Source organism: Mytilus galloprovincialis, chromosome 4 (assembly GCF_965363235.1).
Source record: "Mytilus galloprovincialis chromosome 4, xbMytGall1.hap1.1, whole genome shotgun sequence".
NCBI lineage: Eukaryota > Metazoa > Mollusca > Bivalvia > Mytilida > Mytilidae > Mytilus > Mytilus galloprovincialis.
The window spans coordinates 51,823,352-51,848,064 of NC_134841.1; the positions used below are offsets into that span (position 1 = coordinate 51,823,352).

At 31.8% G+C, this 24,713-nt stretch overlaps 1 protein-coding gene across 1 annotated transcript in view; it reads left to right on the top strand.

Moving 5' to 3' along the window:
* The first annotated feature begins 1,568 nt into the window (after positions 1-1,568).
* LOC143072400 (dual oxidase 2-like) overlaps positions 1,569-24,713 on the top strand; it is a 76,477-nt gene continuing 53,332 nt past the window's right edge. The window contains exons 1-10 of the mRNA XM_076247313.1: positions 1,569-1,723; positions 6,649-6,735; positions 12,945-13,106; positions 13,674-13,855; positions 14,788-15,007; positions 15,440-15,606; positions 19,476-19,581; positions 20,975-21,098; positions 21,577-21,688; positions 23,233-23,326. Coding sequence (XP_076103428.1) covers positions 1,675-1,723; positions 6,649-6,735; positions 12,945-13,106; positions 13,674-13,855; positions 14,788-15,007; positions 15,440-15,606; positions 19,476-19,581; positions 20,975-21,098; positions 21,577-21,688; positions 23,233-23,326 — 1,303 coding nt within the window. The 5' untranslated portion in view covers positions 1,569-1,674. The remainder of the gene's footprint in view (positions 1,724-6,648; positions 6,736-12,944; positions 13,107-13,673; positions 13,856-14,787; positions 15,008-15,439; positions 15,607-19,475; positions 19,582-20,974; positions 21,099-21,576; positions 21,689-23,232; positions 23,327-24,713) is intronic.

Consider the following 24,713-nt stretch of genomic DNA (forward strand, 5'->3'; position numbering starts at 1 on the left):
TGCCCCTATTTTTGTCATAGTATTTTATTTGCATCTATGTAATACTAGATAAATAAACTGGATAATTGTAAATAAAAAGATGCGATCGACTTGTATCCTCTGTTTGTCTCAGATTGAATTATGTCAATAGTGACACCTCAAACATGTTACTCAAGGTACATACATTTTAATATTTAAAGTACAAGGTAGATGAAGAACATCATTAAATCGTTTGGTGTCACGGGACCAACGGTTTAAAATACAATAAGCATATAGATTAATTTAAAGTTGTAGATGTAGAGATGCTTTTTATTAAAATTACTTTTCTAATCCTGTTACAAAAATGTTCTATCTCATGTATCCTGAACTACATAAAGCGGTTATTCACCTATTTAGTATATTGAACGGAAATTGAGAAAGTAAAGGTCTAGGAAGAAGAAAGCTTCATTTCATTTAAAATACTTTTGTAGGATAAATAAAAAGGATAAAAAAAACATGTAGCGTTTATACAAATCCTCTCCTACAATAAGATTGGGGGAAAAGAGGCGGAAAATACAATACTGATACTAAAAATTAATAAGTAGACGAGGAAAAGACTGTACGGCTTACTTTAGCGTTAAGTAATCAAGGGTTCTTCAAGTGTGTATGCTCTCTATTTACAGATTGTGTATTGAAACTGGAACATTTGTGAAACTGGCTGAAATTCATATGCATCATGCCAGATATTGATGTAAAACCATCCAACGACAATATCCAATTCCAGAATTATTTAAAAACAATTTGTCAAAATATAATCATTTCAACGATGTCAGTTTCAAATAAAATGGAAAATGGAAAAGGGGAATTTGTCGAAGAGACAACAACCCAAATAATGAGCCGAAAACACCATAAGGCTAACTACGGGTCAAATAAATTAATGTTTGTCAGAAGGACAGAAGTGTTTTACAAAGTATAACCTGTCCCTCCCAGAAACTAGATATTTTTATTTATATTGGTTATTATTTTTTTTTTTATGAAACAGAGTTTGACTTGTACTTTTAATTTTTCTTCAAGTTTAGAGTTAGATGTAATTGTTTAAAGGGTGTGAAAGCCAAATGTTGAGGAGATGGACAAAAGTTTATCGCATAGAGTTGGATCATAGATCTTTGGATTTTTAAGTATCACTATCAAAAACAGATTATTCACATCACACCTTATTATCAATTACTGATAGATATGACAAATAATGATAAATCTAAACTACCTCTTTAAAATACGAGTCACGAGTTTCTTTTTGTTTGTATACGGTTAATACCTAGTATAACTATTGGTATATTCTTAGAAAACTGTAATAGTCTGATTTTTCTTCAACAATGTCAAATATAATTCATAATGATTGAAAACTTTCAAAGTAGATAAATAAGAAAGCCACATTACGGGTAATACTGCACCATTTTCAAACTTTATCAATGATTGATGATATGACAAATTTCCCCTACAAAATTTCAGTACTAATTCACATGTAGTTATCAAAATTAAAACCCACTAATTCATAGGTAAACTATTTTACTGTAGTTAAATTCCATCGGCTCAAGTCACGTGTATTCACAAATAACTTCCTCATATGAAAGGTATATCAAAAAGTTGACAAAAGTTTAGATATGCGTTCGTTAATGCATTGACTGCACAACATTTGCTAGTAAGAGAACATTACAAATGACTAGTTACCGAATTTTCCTGTTTCTACTATCCTTTCTACTGGCAGGTAAGGCTTTTAATAGCAATATGTTTTTACAGTTTCTTTTTCAATTATAAGAAGACTATAGATATCTTTATATATATTCAAAATTATCATACATTTGGTAAAATTTTCAACCTACTTTTTTAATTTTATATTTCGGAAAATTAGTTTTTGTAAATAGATTTGAATTATAACATGTCCGGTTTTTTTTTTCTTCATGAAAACTGAAAGCAACTCTATTTGACTCATTTGTAAGCCACTGCTTTTATTGCTTCATTAGATAAAATAGAGTAATGTATGCTTTATAGATATATGGGAATAATCAGACAGCATAAAATTCTGTACGTTTACAGAAATTAACTCGAAAGAATTTACCACATTTGACACTTTAAACTAGCTACTTGCGAATGCACGACCTTAAGATAAGTACTAAGTGTGTATATATATAGTATTGATGTAAGCTTTTCAATTTCTCAAAGTCCCGACTTCATAAAGCTTACATTTTTTTTTTTTATTTGACTACTTGAAAATAACTTCCTCGTCTTTATACTTATCATAAATAGGTAACTTCTAATACTTAGAAAAAGAAATTTTATAGTTGATATTCGTTTAACGTCCTTGTGGACTTAACGACACATTATAAAATAGTTAGCCTTTTAAATCTTTGAATTCGGTCATTTTGTATTATCGATAACAATCTTAGTTCGACTATATATAAAAGAACAATAATGTGTGCAACTTTAACATATTGTCACATTAAAAATAGCAATCCTATAGTCAACAATGATTGGAGTAAACAACCCTCCGCAGACAGGGTAAGAACTCGCAACTTCAGTGCTGCCTAGATAGTGATACCTGAGACCTCTCAGTGACCGAGGCCACTTGTCACATATATTTACGGAAAACGTCAAATTTATTAGTATTTTAATAAATATATTGTATCAAAAACGTTTAAGTCGGTTGCATAAACTCCGAGAAGGCATCATAGCTTTTTGATAAATAATGGTATTAACCGTTAACGGACCAGATGGAGATGCTGTGGTTTGCGGGCCTCTTTCTTCGTACTTTTTAATCACTTGACGAACATTATTCTGGAACCTGAATTTTAAAAACATCTATATAGCATACTGTCCAATTGAAGATATGCATATGTTACAGTAAATACCTGTAATTACTAATCAATTTATGTAATCATTCATGTTTAGGTTATTATTAGATTATTTTGCTTACTTGATATTTTTGTTTCAAGATTGTAGATATAATTCAAGAAATAAAATAATAAAATAAAGGGATATTTGATTGTATGGCTTACGTTAGGTTTAAAGAATGCACGGTTATTCATGACTGCATGCTCATCGTCTACAGTGTGTGTATTGAAACTGGAAAAAGTCTGAGTCACTTGCATGACATTCTCTTGAACACATTCGGGACGGATACAAATGGTGAACCATATTTGTTATTTTGTTTCGTCTGAAAATATACAGAAAAGTTGTTGTATTTGAGTTCATTATGTAAGTAATGCACCTCATGCGAAGTGTGGGCCATTTTCAACAATTACGTTATTATAGACAGTTTAACATCGACGGTTATTTTGTTTTAATTTATATGATATATATAACACTCATTTAATTTTACAAATTTCAAACTTCAGCACTGATAGTCGGGAATGTTTTCCTTTATAACATTATAACGTTATCATTTATTTTGATAAAAAAAAAATTATCCGATAACTACAGTCCAAATATTGACAACGTATTCTTACTTCCTTGTTATATCTTAGATAGTGTAAATAAACTTTTAATTCATTGTTTGGTTTACAAATATTTTTTCTTTTTAAAATATATTTTAGACTTTAATCGTACTTGTGAAAAACGTTTTCACTTTCATTTTACATAGGTAATGTGTAAGCTTGTTATGACTGTACTTCCTTAACGGTCTCCATATAATCTAAGTATACCTTTTAAATTTATTATTGCGTCTGTACTTGACACTGAGATGAATGACTTGTTTTTGTTTTTGTTTTTTAGTTTGTATTAGAGAGGAATTAATATTCATAAAGTCCAATCATCAGAACTCGTTATTATATAAATATTATAAACATTGGAAGTTCACACTAAATTGATATTTCGGTAACCTGTGACTTTCTAACAGGATGATTTTCACGGACTTTTTAATTCATTCACGATTTTTTTTACAGAAAGCGAAAGAAAATTTGTTATGCTAAGAATACATATAAAATAAAGAGATGTGATAAGATTGGTATGATTGATAATGAGACAATGTCCACCTGATACTTTAAAGTATAAAAAAGAAGATGTGGTATGATTGTCAATGAGACAACTGTCTACAAGAGACCAAAATGACACGGACATTAACAACTATAGGCCTTTATGTATGAATTTCTTGACGTTCTATAGCGCATAGCTACATTATTAATTGATAACTGTTTGGTTAACGTCCAGTGTCAAGTTGTGCCTACAGAATGGGTCTCTGACAGAACCAAGTGCGTGTAATTATGTTTATCCTGCAATTAGTCAACTATTGTACAAATAATAGGTATACAAATAAATTTTTGCTTTATATGTACTTGTACAAATAAAGTCTCCTGTTATCCCGCTTCCATGTGGAGCATATTTATTACTCCGTACCAGTTCATTTTGGGGACCTCTTCGCGGTCCGCGTTTAAACTATTTCGACTTTTTTCAGAATTTAGAGACAATGATTCGTATTAAAATAACTGAAGTTTCGAGTATGGAATGAATTTCAGGATGAAAACAGTACATGTACATTGTTGAAAAATATAAAATATATATGAAACAGGAGAAAAGCCCGGCAAGCCTCGCTATTCGTCCTGTTTCTAAAGCTCATACAAATAAATTCTTTATTTTCCGACAATGTACATATATTGTATATAAGACTGCCACTAGTAACAACATGCAATGTTGTAGAGGGACAGGAATGTTGGATCCACCTTCTCGATCGGCAAAGAATTTCGCACGTAATCAGACTAACAATGACTAACTGATGAGAAAAGACTAGACACTACTTTCATGCGGAAACTACTAAAGGAAAAACATATTTCAGCTTTGACATAAACTTGAGGAAACAAAAGCTTTACTCCTCAATTTGTATAGCTCTACATGGAAAGCTGTTTGATAGCATACGAAAGCGGAAGTAAATGTGTACAGTAAACTGTCTATTCTCTGTACCATATTCTGTTTAATATGACAAAAGATAAATACAAAGCAATACGACCTTTGAACGACCCATTGTATATTTAAAAGTTATTACGAAGACGTTTTATCGAAACTAGTTTTATATGTTAGAACATTTAGCATAACCTAACAAAGTTGTATAACTAAAAAAAGCTTTAAAAAATAGCAAAATCCATCCACGACCAACTTTTTCTGAGCTCTTAAAATGGTGTGCTCATAATGTAGTAGCATCCTTGTTTTCCTTTTCTTGGACAATGTAATTTATAAAAAAAAAAAAACACCAATCAGCCGGAAATATGAATTTAAGCTTGTAAAAGAAAATACATTACGTCGTCAAATTCTGCAATCTATATAAAATTATTTGATGTTGGTTGGGGAATGAATATAATACAAAAATAGTCGTGTACAATGAAATGATTCGGAAAATTGAATATGAGCACACATCTTTACTCAAAACAATTATATTTGATTCAAATCAGCATGTTTAAGTCCTGCAGGAAAAATATCGCTAAGGATAAAACTGTTGCTCAAAGATGAATATATCTCTGGGATAACTTAAAATAAGAAAATGTTATTATTTTTTCTTCTTCATTAATGGAATAATTATTACAGCCTTATTTGAAAAATAGTTGAAATAAATTATCATATTTCTTACACTGATAGGTTTTAAATTTCTTGTAACGTCTCAAAGAGGATATTTAACAGAACCTGCACACATGTGTACGTCCTGTAATTAAATCGAATAGACTAACTAATGGTTTTTCGTCTCCTTTCCTGCGTATTGAAATTTAACTCAGTTTCATAATCTGAGGCATACGACTCCCGCAATAGGCGTCCCGCTGTTTTACGGGAAATATCAACTACACAACCCGTGTGTGGTTGAAATAGAGGCGTAAATCCGATCGATACACCGTGATGAAAGTATGTCACACTCTTTGCATGCAACAAATCTTAAAATTGTCAAAGGTAGCCTGTATGCAAGGTGAAACATATGTTGCTATCAAACACTCCACTTTTGAAGTTGAAGTCCAATGTTGCCCCAATCTGCATTACATACTTATTGTTACTATTGTTAAAGTGGTAGGTTCACGAAGGGCTGCAGTTGGCCGTAAGACTTCAATATTATTTTCGTTCTTTAAAAGATATTGCCGATTTTACATAGGAATAGTTGTAATATAACTATCAATTAAAATATATTTTTTTGTACATTTGATTACAAATTACAAGGTTAAGCTCCCTTATTGTGACATTTGTTGTGTTGTAATGTCACTTCTCGCAATCCCCGAGCCTTAAAATTGTAATTTTATATTGGTCAATCCCATGGGATTTTGCCCTGTCCAATAGGATATTGAAAATCCTATGTTTTCTAAATCAAATTGCAGTATATGTAAAATAATAACAGCAGAAAAGCAATGAAATTATTGAATCCCATGTAATTCTGCACATTTTGGTTATTTAAACGATCCTTTAGCTCTAAGGAGAGGCGGCGGCGGATTTGCAAATGAGTATCTTGCAAATTATAAGTGTCCAGTGTTTATACACATGAGATAATTGACTTACTCAGTATTATTCGGCTTTGAACTAGACAAATTTAAGTGCTCTAAATTGTGATCTATTTGAAAATTTGCGATGAAGTTGAAATTCAAGCCATGTTACGGCAAAAGTGAAATTCGTCTTAAAATTGTTTTCGTATTAGATACGCCCGAAGTATATAATAATGCTGTTTTATTGTAGACTGTCAAGATGAACCTCCAGAACATGAACTCCCACCGTTTGATGGCTGGTTTAATAATTTAGTACATCCTGACTGGGGAGGAATTGGTAAGTAGATACAACTTGCACAAACAAAGTCAGCTTGTGACTCTTTACCGACTTTACCATGAAAAAATTACTTACTACTTGGTATCTCAGCCTAAACAGACTTAGTAAAATTCCGATACATAGTATACTAGTTCTAAAAAAAATCATACAAGGCAATGTATTTTCAATATACATGTATAATGAAATTTGATACACTGTACCAAAATAAGTAATTGACAAATTTGTCTAATATTTACAGAGTGGAGGCAAAATCGCGATTTTTTTTGGGCAATTTTTTGTTATTTAAAAAATCGTATTTTCACTCTTAAATTCAAAAATCCAAAATAGACCTTAAAACTCTAAGCTTAAAAATGGTCTGCTTAAAATTTTGAATGCATTTGCAGACATTTGAATACTTATTTCTCATTTTCGAAATTAATTTCAGCAAAATAACTCGGTATTATCTCACTTTCCAATTTGGTCAGATTCTTTTAATCATATGCATTTGTTTTATAAATGAATGTTTTTCATTGGATAAATTAACAGTTTTTCCTAATTATTATATTTTATGATAAGTTGGAGTTCAAACTTGTGTATCGTTACTTTTGTTAACTAGTATATATATGAAACTCTAATAGTAAGAAATCACCATTAACATTTTAAACTTTGCTGTAATAAAAATGAATCCGTGACCACGACTTATATTTTTGGAAAAAAATATATATGATATTTACGTACATGTACTTGTACGACTTTGCCGCCCCCCTCCCCAAACCCCTGCCGAGCTATAGAAAAACAGTACATTAACGGGTGTTACACGGACTTTTTTTAGACGATACACAGACTCTTTTTTAGTTGTTACACGGACACTTTTTATGAATAGAATCACTCGTGCCTGATCAGTGAGTTCATGGGCACTTTAACTTTCAATTAGATTTGAACTTTTTGGTTCACCGACTTATTTCCTGTCTTTTTATTGAACAAAATATTTACGTTCGCATCAATATCTTTTTGTAAACATTTCCAGTTAAATACTATTCATATCAGTATACTAAGGGATTAGACATTTAACTTCAAAAAGAGGGGGGGGGGTATGGTTTTCTCCAAAAAGATATTTTGATCCCAAATTATATGAGAAAAAAATTATTATGGTCAAGCAGATGACAAATTAATGTTTTGCATGATTCCTGATTTTCCGAATACCGTTAATAGTGCTAATTTAAACAAAAACCTTTGGGTGATGGCGTTGAAAAGTAAATAGTAAATATACTCAAAAAAGAACATACCGCCCCCTTTATGAAGCAAAATATTCGGTCAATAAATGTTTTCTACAATATATGGACATGAATAGTATTTTGGACAATACTGAAAGTAAAGAAATGATGATACTGACGTGTATAATTCAATAAAAATAAGACAGGAAATAAGTAAATAAAAAGCAAATCTAATATCAAAAGATAAAATCCCTATCAACTCACCAATGCACGATTGATCCTATAAACAAAAAGTGTTCATGTAATACACGTCCAAATAAGCAGCAAATCTAGAAGAAAATCATTCAACTTATGTCATCAATTTTGGGCGGTAAGCTGCGATTGGATCATATATTAACACGTGTTTAATCCCGATCAACACTTGCAGATCTATAGACGAGCATGAATTTAAAAAAATCAAAGTGTATGCCTGAATATATATAATATAAAGACAAAATCCATTTTTTCATAAACATTTCATTCACTAATGAAGTAGGAAATTCATTCTTTTGATACATTTATATTGTTATCGAATTTATATCAGTGACGGATCCAGGTCCAAATCCAGGACAAAACAGGGGGGTCCAACTTTATGTCCCCATTTAAATGCATTGATCGTCCAAAAAAGGGTTGTTCCAACCCCCGCGACCCCCACCACTGAATATTAAATTCATGTATTTGGCAACAAACGCGCGATTTTAACGATTTTTTTTAATTATTAGATTCCTGAAAAAAATCTCGGTGGAAGGGAAATGAAAAAAAAATGTGTTTATACTATAACTCACATTTACTGCTTTATGGCTATCTAAGTGTCTCAAATGTTTAGTCTTGCTAAAAATATTATTACTTTCTTGAAACGTCGTACAAGTCAGATAAAAAACAAAAGTAACAAAAGAAACAGGCCGGTTACAACCAGCCGAATAGTTTTCATGCACTTGAAGTCAGGTCAAGGTCACCTGACTACTCGTGCAGAAAAACTATCATGAAGGCAACGGTTGTTACCGGCCTGTTTCTTTGTTACCGTTGTATTTTATCTAATACATGTACGAGATCAAAATGTTGATGGTATTTAAATTGTATTAAATGAAAAACTTCAAGTGCATAGGCTATTGTAAAAGTATCCTATCTGCAGTAGAAAGAACTTAGAAGACACATTCCTTTGTTTGTATTCGTTTAAAAGAAATAAAGAATAAACGTATTTGTAGCATTTGTTTTGTTTCATTTTTATTTTATAAGTCAAAATTGTAAAACTATATGGGAGTTTTACTAAAGGGTTCATAATACCTTTGTATTAGAGTGTTGCAACTTTAGCTATATGTGAGGTTTTAATGTTTTGTCAATTAACGTAAACAACATTATCCAAATGAAACAAAAAACCTCACAGTCGTCAAATGTACTCGTACTATAATATAAGGAGGAGGAGGTAAAAAAGACATTTGTATGTCTCACTGTAACATCAATAATTGAAGTTGATTTCTAAACATGAGTGAAAAAAAAACAAAGAAAAGAAACCCACTTAGATCAAACAAGGATTTGTATAGTAAGAGATCAAACAGGTTAAAAATGTATATTGGCTGGCATGTTTTGGGAAAACATTATAACCTGAATTAAGACAAACGCTCCAGTAAACATTTCAGGAATAATTAATAATAATGACATTTTATTTGTTGATGGTTATTTGTTACTTGGTTAATTAGTAATATATATCATTGTTTACTGGTAAAGCATGATAATAAATGTATGAATGTGACTATATTGTTATATTGCGTTTTGCTTTTGATTTACAAGCCCAAATCAAGAAATAAAATAATGTATTTAAAGTATTGTCAGTTTAAATTCTGAATTTGATTTAGAATGAGAAACTTATAAGAGAGCACTGTGTATTACTATGAATAAAACGATTAAATGGTATAATACAAGTGTGTCAATGGTTTAGCAATGCTATAAACAGACAAAGGAACCCAAACAACATCTGGTTTTAGTGAGACAAACACCAATATTACCCATTTGTAAATCAAATATATCAAGTACTTTTTTATAACTAAATATTCCTTAGTCTTATATATCTGGCGTCAACATCGAATACCTTAAACGACTAAACATTATAAAATCAAAAAGATATTGACGTCACTGGTTTATTTTAAATATCAATAAACTGCAAAGTCAGTAGGTGAAATTTCATCAGTTAATTAGTCTGCTCCGCTTTTCAAACTATACAGACTTCAAATTTATGACAACAAAACAATGTGTACTGGAATTCTCTATCATATCTTTGTTTCTAGAGAGTTTACAAGTAGTGAATTTACAGTTTAAGGCAATTTTTAGTTTGCTTTAAAACCCATCCGACAGATAACCAGGAAGACAACACACACCAAAATAAAGACACACGTATTGATGCCCAATTAAACACACAAACATCCAGATGACAATTTTAAACATCAAGTTTTTCTTATTCAAAACTTTTATCGATAGCAAACAACACATAAGCTAATTATGTAACTAAACAGTTATGAACAGGAAATACATTTGACTTACTAGTAATTTAAAATTTCTACTTTGATCTTATTTTTTTATTCAAACCGTTCGTAACACCCTACCATCAAACGGACGCAAAGTAACTATAATTGTAACACTACCTAGTTGCAAAAAAAGACAGATCACAGAAACACTGATGTGATATTCGAAATATATAGGATGAACATTTTTAATGTTTTAACAATCTTACAGAAATTATATATTAAGGTTGTATTTTTAAATACTATTATAAATAAGTGCATGCTGTAAATATTCAGTGAACAATTAAACTTTTATTTGATTTTCATGTCATTTGATATATGGTATATAGGTATACATGGCTGTTGACCCGTGTATACTTCCTGGTTAAATTGTATTGAGAAAAGAGTAATTACCCGGAACGAAATACGCGTTTAACGTTGCATGTAACATATAACAAACAATTTATTACTCTTATTATAGTATTAAGGTTAGGCAAATTATAGGAACAAAGTATTTTATGGATTTCAAAACTTAGAATAAAGAAAAATTTCTGCACTATATTGATGTGCATATAAGCTTATATCCCCAATACCCTCTGAACCCGCATTAACTTCATTATTGGTTACTTGTCTCTCTCCAATTATAACATTGACCTGGTCACTTTCCCGTCACATGTTTCACTTCGTCTTTGCAGTTATATAATTGACCTGGTCACTTTCCCGTCACATGATTCACTAAGTCTTTGCAGTTATACAATTGACCAGGTCACTTTCCCGTCACATGATTCACTAAGTCTTTGCAGTTATACAATTGACATGGTCACTTTCCCGTCACATGTTTCACTTCGTCTTTGCAGTGATACAATTGACCTGGTCACTTTCCCGTCACACGATTCACTTTGTCTTTACAGTTATATACAATTGACCTGGTCACTTTCTCGTCACATGATTCACTTTGTCTTTACAGTTATACAATTGACCTGGTCACTTTCTCGTCACATGATTCACTTCGTCTTTACAATTATACAATTGACCTGGTCAATTTTCCCGTCACATGATTCACTTCGTCTTTACAGTTATACTATTGACCTGGTCTATTTTCCCGTCACATGATTCACTTCGTCTTTACAGTTACACAATTGACGTGGTCAATTTTCCCGTCACATGCTTCACTTTATCTTTAAAGTTATACAATTGACATGGTCAATTTTCCTATCACATGATTCACTTTGTCTTTACAGTTATACAATTGACCTGGTCAATTTTTCCGTCACATGATTCACTTCGTCTTTACAGTTATACAATTGACCTGGTCACTTTCCCGTACATGACTCACTAAGTCTGTACAGTTATACAATTGACCTGGTCAATTTTCCCATCACACGATTCATTTAGTCTTTGCAGTTTTAAAATTGACCTGACCTCTCCCCAGACATATGATTCCTCTGGTCACTCACCCGTTACATCATCCCTGGTCTTGTCCGTCATCGCATTCTCCTGGTCACTCTCCCGTTTTATCATCCCTGGTCTCACCTGTCATCTCATTCACCTGGTCACTCTATCATCATAACATACATTTGGTCACTCTCACGTCGCATTATCCACCTACTACATGTTTTATTTTAAATTAGTGAATTCTAGAAAAAAATAATCGTGGATACTTGATTTCTCTGTTTTGACATTCTAAATCAAGCCTTGTAGAGTTTAAATTTCGCAGAACACTTAATTTATCATTACCAAAATTTAAACTTGCCTTTCAATTACAAACTATGTACATTTTTTTATTGCTCGGACTTTTGATTTATGATATTCCTGACGACTCCATAGCTTCATCAACCTTAAATTATGATAACCCAAAAATAGAGTGCTGTATCAATTTCAGTTTGAATAGTTCATTGAATTTTGAACAACAGAAAATAGTTCAATCCGAAGTATCAAACCATTCAAATTCTAGGTTTTTATCAGTTTGTTTAAATTTAAATAAACAACTGAAATATGACTATAATTAATCTTTATACAAAAGATCAGATGGGTTTATCAAAAATAAATAACAATTTAAATGCTGTATTAACTTGTGATATTATTTGTAGGGAAAAAAACCTTATCAACAAAATTTTCTTCTTCGGTACGTAGGCATTCAATTTTACTTTTATCAAAACTAAGTGAATCATTTTTGAGACGGCGTTTGAAAGGGAAATTGAAACTTCTGTCTAACATTCTTTCCCAGATAAATAACATTATTAAAACAAATCTGTCAGAATAAGGAAGATTTGCATATAAGAGAGGAAGATGTGTTTGACTTTGGGAATCCTTAATTACTTTACATGGTATTGCATTGCAATTGCATTGTATTGTAGTGCAATGTACTGCATTGCAAATGTATTGCAGTACATTTTATTAAATATTGATGCAATGAAGATGATCCTAAATTATTTTTATTTTCAAAAAGACGAGATAATGGTATTTGATTAAATTATTTTAGATGGCCAACTTCTAAGAAGGTCTGTACCGAAGTATGCTGATGGAGTTTACCATCCATCCGGCGCAGACAGACCCAATCCTTTTGAACTCAGTAAGGCAGCACACCATGGAGAAGCCGGATTGGGTTCGAAGCGACACAGAAATGCTTTGCTCGTATTTTTTGGTAAGAATGTACTGGCCCATTCAGATTAATCAAACTGTCATGATTAAAGATCGTTACATATACAGACTATACATTACCTATACATGTGTTTATGGATGTTATATACAATGTACTAGTAAATTAAGCTAATCATTTGTTTGGGGAATCAATTTATCTCGTCCTTTGCATTTCGTATTCAGTATCTGAACTCTATTGATTATTTTATGTAAATTTTGAGGAAATTCGTTTTGTATTTTATCAAATAAAAGTTGGGCAGATAAACCATGCATAAACCAATCATTTTTAAGCAGTTTCCATAAGATATCAATATACTTTTCTAGTGTTTAGATGCATATATAATTATATAGTTCAACATATATAGAGGTCATTGTATTAGATATTATTACATTACTAGTACCAAACAGACACAATCTAAAGTGCAAACATGTTTTGCATGACAAAAACATTGAAAAGAAAGCAGACAAGAAAGGAATAAAAATAAGAAGGAATATAACGTTGTCGATTTTAAACTAACTAATCGTCAAAGTATACTTTTTTTTTTTTTATCATCGTCTATTAATATTTTAGGCCAACAAATAGTAGAAGAGATCTTGGATTCACAACGGCCAGGTTGTCCAATAGAATATTTCAATATTCCAGTACCTAAAGATCATCCCTTTTTACAAGGAAAGGAGAGTTTAGAAATGCCTTTTCCAAGAACAAGATACGATTCTAGAACTGGATATTCACCCAATAACCCAAGACAACAGGTCTGGCACTAAAATGCAAATAACAAAATATTACAACATACAAATAAGAAAATAATAACAATATGCAATAAGAAAATATTACAACAGACTTTGTGTGAAAAAATAACTAACATGTTCACCTAATTCACTTTGTACATATTACACTGTTGTGCGATTTTCTGACTGATATTGCAAGGATATAGTTAGTTACACTGTATACTAGTGACCTACTACAATGTTTATAGGGTCAGTATATTCCACACGTGATGAGAGCGAATCCTAAACCTCATATGGAATATATTGAAAACATCGTATCACTATGTAGGTTACTAGAGCACTGTGTAACGAACTTATCTTACCGACTATCTTAACATCATTGTGACACATGGAATTTATCAGTAAATATAGACAAATAAAAGGTTGTTATATTCAATAGATCTGGCTGAGTAATTTAAGTGATATGAAACGATTGACTGGTGAAAAATAAGGTTAACCAATTCTTGAACCAATGCATATATATCGTAAAACTTAGTCTTCTGTGCACGATTTTACAAATTTTTACGCATCCATATCGTATAATCGTCAACAAATATTTCTCTCGGTTTGTTTTGATGTGAAAATATGGCAGCTAATTATTAACCGTGTTTTGACACCGGTTTTGAAGACGTAGTTAACCGATTGTCACCTTTATAGTAAACAATCAACATAGAAGCATGGATATTGAGCACGCGTACAACATATACAATAAGATAATATTTTTTTTAAATAACAGATCCATGCGTATTGCGATCACTAGATTTTAACAAAAAAAGGTCACGCTGAATTCACTACATACGGAAAACATATCGGCGATTATCGAGTTTTCTTGAGAAACTTATTTAATAACGTTTGTTTCTTCTATTTTTCAAATGCAAACACTACTGGGTAATAATTCTGTTCCTATATTCTGACAGCTAAATGAAATTTCACCATACATTGATGGAACATTGATGTATGGACCTGGCAAGGCATGGACTGATGCTATAAGAGAATTCAAAGATGGACGATTGAAAACTAATGATTCAACGGCTTACATCAACGCAAGCTTTCCAGCAGTAAATGACATTCGTCTTCCTTTTGCCAATCCTCCGGCTCCAAGGGACCACTTTCTTAGACCTGTCAATCGATTTTGGAGTAAGTTTTGACTAGCTTAACAAATAGTGCAGCTAAAGGACGCCTCCAGGTGCGGGGATTTCTCACTGCATTGAAGACCTATTGGTGATCTTCAGCTGTTGTCTGTTCTATGGTCGAGTAGTTGTCTCTTTGACACATTCCCCATTTCCCATCTCAATTTTATGTTCTAGTTATTAGTGGTAATAAATGGACTGCACGATGACCTATATAGTTGTTGCTTTCTGTGTCATTTGGTCTATTGTGAAGATTTGTCTCATTGGCAATCATACCACAATCTTCTTTTTTTTATTGTCTCAATATCAATTCGCACACGTTTCATTATAATCTATAGACTATAATAATACATTTTGTAGTTGTTTCGTAGAGAATGATGTAATCAGATTTTTGTAATGAAACTATTTGTTATGTAAGTTTCATTAAATATATTTACAGGGATTGGAAATCCTCGTGGTTTTGAGAATCCCTTTCTCCTTACTTTCGGTGTTTTATTTTTTCGATGGCATAATTATGTGGCAAGCGATCTAAAAGCTAAGCATAAGGATTGGAACGATGAAGTACTATTTAATGAAGCAAGAAGACTGGTGATAGCTTACCATCAGGTAATATTTGGATGTTAATCGGTAGGTTTAAAAAGCAAACACGAGTTGATAAAGATGTGATTGGAGCCGATAAAATATAATAAGTTTTCAAAATATGTCTGACACCGTACACTCTTCATTGATCACCGCTTAAACTAAATGACATTCTTTTATTTGTAAATCGTCTCGAATTGAAAAGAATTTTTTTCTGAGACAAACTTTTTTTTCAACTTTTAGCCGAAACAACTTGTAATTTTTTCCAGGGCCAATCAAAAACATTTTTTTTCACTAACTATTGAAAACAATATTTTTATTGTCATCTTACTACTGCAAAGTAGTCCAGATGAGTTTTTAATATATAAATAAATGATTTACTTATTTGGAGCGGATGAGAAAAAAGGTGGTGGGCAAACACAAAAACAGGGGGGGGGGGGGGTGTCTTGGAGGGCCTGATCCTCCCGAATATTTCTGACCTGACATGGAAAATGGTGCACTCTGAGGCATTTTCCGACAATTTACAAGTGCATAAAAGATGAGGTTTTATAGGAATTTTATCTTTTTTTTCAGCTTGTAGGTCTATCTTGTGATATTGCTTATCAAAATAGGATAAATAAAAATATATCAACATTGATCTTAATTGTAATTGTATTGCCAGATTTTACAAAAAGTAAAAAAGCAGCGGAAAGGGGCATCATTAACCATGAATACCAAGAAACAAAAATCTGGAAACAACATAAAAAAAACTTAAAAATAATCTATCCAAACATTTTATATCGGGGCCTTATGGGCATACGATACAGTTTTGATCCTGTATTTACAGTTTGATGAACATTTCCATATAGGCTATTTTTTGCCTGATTTAATCAAATATGTAATAAAAAATATACCTCCATGTGCTACTTTTTGAGTTAAATGAGGTCGAAATTTTGTATATTTATTCAAAATTCGGATTTGTGGCCGTATTTTTCCTTTCGAAAGAAAGACATAACTTTTTTGTTTTAAAAGATAAACACATATTGTATTTTGTTAAATAATTTGTAATTTCTGTATTTTATAAGTATTCTAAAAATTTATGCATTTTTTATTTAGAAATGACTTATATTTATCAAATGGTCATGAAATGAGAAAAAAACTTCCTTTTTTGCTGTACATTTATCAAAATTAAAAAAAATACACTATTTACAGTTTTATAAAATTTAGTCCACATAATCTCCCTGGAAAATGAAACAAAATGTCATTTTGAAAAAAAGGGGTCCATGCACTCGTTTTAAAATTAAATCAATTTGATTGATAAAAATCAGTCGAAAAATTCATCTTTTCCCGATATGTCACAGTTTGACGACGCGAAAATAACATTTTACGTTAGCAACGTCATTACCTCCCCTGCAACTGTATCGTATGCCCTTATATAGCCGATTATATTGTATTTGGTTTTCTCATTGTCGAAAGCCACGTACGGTTGCCCGTAATTGATATATCCACTTCATTTGAACTTTGATAAAAATTGATTATATAGGGAATCACATGACTGTAGCGGTTCCCTTCTTATGGCTGTCAATGCCTCCTTATAAGGGCGTTTTTCAATAAAAGCGTAAATTTCAGACCTAAAAAAAATGGAAAATCAACTTGTCTAAAATTTAATTTCAAGAGTTATTTTGAATACCTCTATAATAGACCTGTTTGTAAACAAAAAGTGCAATCTTAAATATTCTTTAAAATGAAATTATTTTCATAATTTGTGTACTGTTTCGTAGGGGAATTTTGTCCCCTACGAAACTTCTTCTAAACACACATATTTTTTGCAATTTTAAATGTTTCCTATAGACATTCCAGTTTGTTTACTTTAAATACTAGAAAAAATATAATTTTTTTTCTGAATTGGAAAACCATTTTTATCGATAAAGATTAGACAGTACTTCACATATGAAGGTTCAACTCATGTTACGTAGTGGACATTTTGATGCGTTTCGTAGTGGACAAAACCATTTCCTAGTGGACAAAAAGTTTCGTAGTTGACATCAACCCTATTATATGTTAAAAAAAACATAATAAAAATTACATGAAACTAACCCTTGTTATTTGTTTTGCACGAATATAATTGAAAAAAGATTACAAAAAAGACTACATGGTAGTGGTAGTGTCCACTACGAAACGTTTTTCTCCCATACTTGTTTCGTAGGGGACCGTTTCGTAAGGGACGTATTCGCATGTTTTATTTTTTCCCCACAATCCCTTTATTGCAATAGTAACAAGACTGATTGTATTCATCAAAGCATTTATCAAGCTGTACACTGATATTTTTTTCATAATTTTAAAACCAGATACTGAAGGAGATTTGACCCGTTTCGTAGTGGACATTATAAAAAAAAAACGGTATCACTCTGGTCCATTTGATGTGCTAATTTTTTCTTACCAATAATTTAATAGCCGTTATAAAAGCATCACTTCTTTTGTAAGACCCTAATGTTTATATCTCTTGCAAACAAAAATTACATTGATTTTTTAAAACTGTTTATTGGCAAATTTTAATGACTACGTTTCGTAGTGGACATTTTGTGAGGGACACACCTTCTGAAATTAAAAAAAACTATATTGAAAGCTGTTTATTAAAATATGTTGGCTCTGAACATACTTTTGAGTTATTAAAGAACTTATGTAAAGTTAAAAAAACATTTATTTCTTCATTTTTTTACGATATTTTAGAGTATGAATGTTGAACAGGCGATCTAGGGACATGCCATTTTGGTTGTTTTGGACCATTCAAGAATCAATATCTTATCAATCCCTCTAAAAAATAAACTGTTTCTTTGCTTAAAAATGTTAAATCTAATTCAATGTACTGACTGCACAAAAAATTACTTGCAAAGATCAAACATATTTTTTTTAAAGTGGCTAGGACAAGAAAATACGTTTTTATTGAAAAACGCCCATAACGTATTATGGACCCCCCCCCCCCCCCACTGGAAACATAAGCTGCCTTTTTGTCTGGTCATGAGCTTAGAGAGACAAGGCCAGGATAAGAAAAAAAAACTATTTAAACCCTTTTAATCTACACAAGCAGGAACCGTTCCTAGCATAGGAAGTTTTTTCAAGAAGTGCATGGGCTAATGATAAACAAAGGGGAAACAAAACTATGAAAAAAATACAACCATTCCCCTAGCCTTGACATTTACCCTCATCCCTGCTTTTACAGTAAAAATTGAGGGGGAAAGGCCCACCTATATATAAATTGTAATCATTCCTCCTCTCCTAGCCTAGGTTCCTTTGTTGACCCCATCCAGTTTTTAAATATTCGGTTAACCAGTAAATAATTGTGTTTATAGAATAGGGACCATATTCAGTTTACCCGTTGGTATGAAGGTGCCATGGCCATGGCCGTTGTTGTAAAAATCATGCCCTTTGGTGATATTTTATCCTCTTTGGATTGTTGTCACTTTGACTTTATGTTCACCATTTTTTTTTTATTTCATTGGTCATTTATAATTTTGCCTTCGTGTCGCTGAATACTGAATAGTTTAGTCGAACTTCAAATTCAGTTCATACATGCAACTTCATATTGATAATGGTCGAACTCCTAAGTATATGTCTATTTGGTTGCTGATATTATAAATAATAGAAATTTTATACTGATAGCGAAACTATTTACATTTGAGGCAACATTAAATGCTATTAAATGATTTAATAAATTGAAGCAAACCTCATACTCCCCTGTCACTTTTAAGTCAGAGTTCTTTCCTGAAAAAAAAGAGCTGTACTACAATATTGCACGGCATATATTAAAAAACAAACAATAATTATAGTTCATTGAAATTATTAATAAAACTAAAAACTAATTTCAAACTTCGTTTTATATTTATCACTTTCTATACCTTCTTTTAAAATAATTGTAGAAAATTATTATGTATGATTGGTTACCAAGATGGCTTCAAATAGAAGACGCAGCAGACAACAACACCTTTTTCAAAGTTCCCAGTTATTATAGAGATCGATCAGAACGTATGTATCTTTTTGTTGCTGACACATTACTTTTAAACCTGTAACAAATGGATACACCATAATTATAATCACATTTCAAATTCAGCAAATTCAACCATAATATTGAAAATTAACAAAATTTCACGTCATCAATTCTAACAACGTGAGATAAAACTGAATGCTCCAAATACTTTAAATACCACTGCATTATATTTTTTATCAAAGAGCCCGTTACAGCCATCTCCTTAATTTATAAAATGTTAAACCTTTTCATACCATGATAGTTGTATTTAGCACACATATAAAAAAAAAACACCTTTTAAAATCCTTCTGTACAAGATTTTGAAAAGAAGAACACTGGATACCATCCTAAGCACATTGTGACAATTGTGAATTATTGTCATATTTGAATTCTAGCCGTATTAATTTGTGTTTTACTTTCAAATACGATACTTTCGGTTGTATTCAAAAATGAAATGCTTTTTTTGTAATTCTATTTGGGTGTGAAAGTGTTTACGATGCACATTTTATTAAGCGATGCAGATTTTATTTTCTCATACTTAAAATCGAATGCTTTTACAATTCATTTCTGAGGGCCCTCATGGGGTTTTTGATTATGTGATTACTTGGCCGTTTTTTTAATGATTATTTGATTATTAAGCCAAATATTTCATGATTATTTGATTACCTAGGACTGTATTTTTAGTTTATGATTATTTGATTACTAAAGATAAGCAAATATTTAATGATTATGTGATTATATTGGCAAAAAATGGTGATTATGGATTACTAGGACCCCCCATAAGGGGCCTCATTTCTAATATTTTTATTTTTATGCTAGAGATACTAAACCAAACCCTTTAATTTGTTTTTCTTTGCAGTTTCACATTGCGTCATAGAGCACATAATTTATCGTCATAAATGTTGTATTTTGTATACAATATATTTACTTTGGGAATGTTTTGGCCAAATAAAATTTCGAATATAAAAATTCTGTTTAATTTAATGATTTCATTTTATTTTCATCGTATTAGAGAGACAGAATAAATCCAAGGGATAAACAAAGTCATAAGTCTAAGAAAATAGAACGACATTGCAAAACAATATACGACTAACAGACAATACACAATCTATAACCATAAACATAGAAAACTAAAGACGGAGTACCATGAACGATACCAAATTATTCGACCGATATATTAAAGGCTAGCACCTCTCAAACCAAATAGTTTAGAGTTTAGAGTGGAACGGTCCATTTATAAATGTAACAACTTTTTGCATAGCAATTGTATTATCAAGAGAGGTAAAGAACTGAGGACTGATTTAAATTAATTTAAAAAATATTATATAAAATTTACCAGATGCTTTCCATATTTTCACTTTCTTAAAACAAGTCTCTTATATTTTTAACCAGCTTGTGAAGAACAGTTTTGCTTCAGTGGTTACAGTTCAGAAATACACCCTGGTATTACCCAGGAATTCCAAACTGCTGCCATGCGATGGGGACATACGGTAGTTACACCGGGCATCTGGACTAGGTAATGTGAATTGATATGTACACAAATATTTTACTCAACATCGTTTTACGGAACGTTTGCAGTTTTTCTTTGCCCTATTTAGCTAAAAATTCGATCAATAAACTCGAATATAAAAACCACGATTCCAACCTGACTTTTACATTCCATGTAATTATGACAGATTTGTAAAAAAATATAAAAAAATTAGTGTGCACGTTTGTGTTTATTTTATTTTTTACTCAATACTACATATATGACAGAGCTGGAACATTTGATACAATTTTTTGACAGTCTTACTCTGAATGGAAGAGAAATGAAAAACCAAACAAACGTTATTTCTATAAAATTGTGAAACCATTAATATTTATCAGTTAGGATTTGAAGTCACACAATTACCCACACGCTTTTAAACCATAATTTCGTCATAAAGGTGTTATATCACACACATTTTTCAGGGCAAGTATTTAGAATATATCTCTATTATCTGGCTATTTTACAGGGGTGCAGGTACAAGTGATTGTCCTTCTCGATACCAAAATCACACAGTATCTTCTCCAACATCGCACAAAGTTCATGCCATCAGACTATGTAATGCCTACTGGGTTGGTCAGGTATGTTCTTATTGAAATTCTGGTAAAATAGTTAAATGTTGTTTCCTGAAAATTTCATAAAAAGCACAAATTCATTATCGTGTATGTTTTTTTGTATTTTTTAAAAACTATTAAGAAAAAATCCTGAGGCTGAGGCGCTACAATCAAACATTACAAACAAGATTGATTAAATACGATGTGCTTACCCTTCCGGAGCACCTGAGATCACCCCTAGTTTTTGGTGGGGTTCGTGTTGTTTATTCTTTAGTTTTCTATGTTGTGTCATGTGTACTATTGTTTTTCTGTTTGTCTTTTTCATTTTTAGCCATGGCGTTGTCAGTTTGTTTTAGATTTATGAGTTTGACTGTCCCTTTGGTATCTTTCGTCCCTCTTTTGCTATTGAAACAACTATCCACTAGAAACCAAATGACTTTTATGTTAGTAACTTTAGTTTACCATACGACCTTTATTAAAAGGCAAACCATATAGCAAGTTATGCATGCCCCCAGAAAGAACTAAATGTGAAACAATTCAAACGAGAAAAAAAAATGATTTTGGCTACGGAAGTTTTCTCGATTAGGAACTTTATCCTTTTATGATTTTAAAAACAAGTATTGCCATTTGAAATACTAAGGCTTTTCTACCTCAGGCATAGATCACCTTAGCTGTATTTGGCAAAATTTTTAGGAATTTTGGTTCTCAATGCTCTTCAACTTCGTACTTTATTTGGCCATTTTAACTTTTTTGGATTCGAGCGTCACTGATGAGTCTTTTGTAAACGAAACGCGCGTCTGGCGTATATACTAAATTTCGTCCTGGTATCTATGATGAGTTTATTGATATTGAATTTGTTTCCACATTCCACTAAAACTTTGCATATAATTGATAATATAGTTCTGCATATTCTCATAATTCGTTTGCTTTGAGGTTATTATCAATTAAAGCTTAATATACACATACTTTATTAATCCAAACAAGTATGAAAGCTTTTCATCAAATGGTCTTAGAGGAGTTGCATTTGCAAAGTGGTAGGATAGTTAAAAAAAAGTCCAAGTCCCTTAAAAACCGGTCAATCAAAACGACCGGTAAAATATGCTGGCAAACAATCCTGAGTAGTACAATAGCTGACTCGGACTTCTTTTGAACTGAGTTTTACTGTGCGTATTGTTGTGTGTGTTGTGTATTTGTTTTTCTACATTGGCTAGAGGTATAGGAGAAGAGGGAGATTTAAAAAAGACATGGTTAACCCCGACGCATTTTTGAGCCTGTCCCAAGTCAGGAGACTCTGGCCTTTGTTAGACTTGTATGATTTTTAATTTTAGTTTCTTGTGTATATTTCGAAGTTAAATATGACATCCATTTTTACTGAACTAGTATACATTTTTGTTTAGGGCCATAGAAGTACGCATCCGAGTGCGGGAGTTTCTCGCTGCATTGAAGATCCATTGGTGTACTTTGGCACATTCACCATTTCCATTCTCAATTTTATCAAACTAAAATTAATACTGCAAAGTTATAGATATCGTTTAGAAAGACGTAACTTTTTTCATGATTTGTTATTATAGGAATCAGTTGGCCCGAATATAGAAGGACTCATACGTGGGATGACATCTACATTGAGCGAGCAGGAAGACCACATTTTAGTTCCTGATCTTAGAGGTAATTTGATATGGCGGTCTGTGTTTTCTTTTTTTCAATGAACACGAATATTCTGTACGCTTGGCACCCGTCGTGTTCTCTTAGTAGCCACCGCCTGTAGATACAAACCCTACTATTAGTCTTATTCGGTAGTTTATGCCGGCGTCACACATTAGCGTACAGACCAACGTGTACCAGACGTACAGAGAAAATTGACCTAAGTCCGTTTATGTTAGGTGCATGCAAGAAGAACACTATAGCAATCGTTAGACGCGCGTTGTTTAAGTTTGAAGTACGACGAAATGCAGAGGTATATGCTTGGTGAACGTTTTAACTCCAGGAAATTTTTATGCGGCGTAAACACTTTCATCTAGCTCTAGCATTTGTCAAGTGTATACCTGTTCGCTACACGCACGTACTATATACGTTACAAGCGCGTTGCAAATGCTACAGACACGTTTGGAACACGTTGTATACGCCTCAATACGTTTGACTTTGACTTTGACTTTTTATTGGATGTATGTAACGAAACTTGCCCTAATATTTATTGTCGCATATGTTCGTGAATTTACAACACCAAGTGTATCCAAAAGTAGTTCAAACACCCGATAATTTTTGAAGGATTGACTTTAACCTTACCACTTGGAACTTTTTGTTGAATAGCTTCCTTGCAAGCAGCAACCGTCTTTCATCTTTTTTGTGGATTTACATTTATCAGGATTAATGCTCAAAGCCGAATATTTGAAAGCAAAGGATGTATAAAACCAAAACAGTGGAAGAGCTATATCTAATTAAAAAAATTAACCTGCACTAATAGCCAATCATTCTAAGGCCAACTAAGCAGGAGGGAACTGAACACTTTGTTTCTTTAAAGTTCGATTGTTTGTTGTAAAACACGCCCTCAAAACTTAACAAATATGTTGTCAATCTAAAACTCAAGAATCTTGATAATGTCACATTTAGAGAACATTTGAATGAATCAGAGTGATGTTTTTCAAAGAATGATTTATTCCTCCCTAAGACAAGACACTTAAAAGAATGAATGAAATTCAATAATTCAAATGCTATCAAATCTGGTGAAACGATCTGAATGCAATATCATGCCTTTACTGTACTTCGATATGTAAAGTTCGACATGATACATTATTTATGTTTACGAAGGAAGGAAAAATTATATGACACTTATGTATAATAGCTGTTTTGTTTGTCGTCATCATTTTTCACGAGTTAAGATTTCACCATGAGAATTATTTGCATTTGTTTTGAGGAACTCATCGATCAAATACAATCAAACTTATCCATGGTTTATATCGATAATATAACATGTTATTACCATATAATTTAATTTTGGATGTAGCTATTATCTTGGTGATCAAAATAGTCTACTATATTGACTCGATTGTATTGC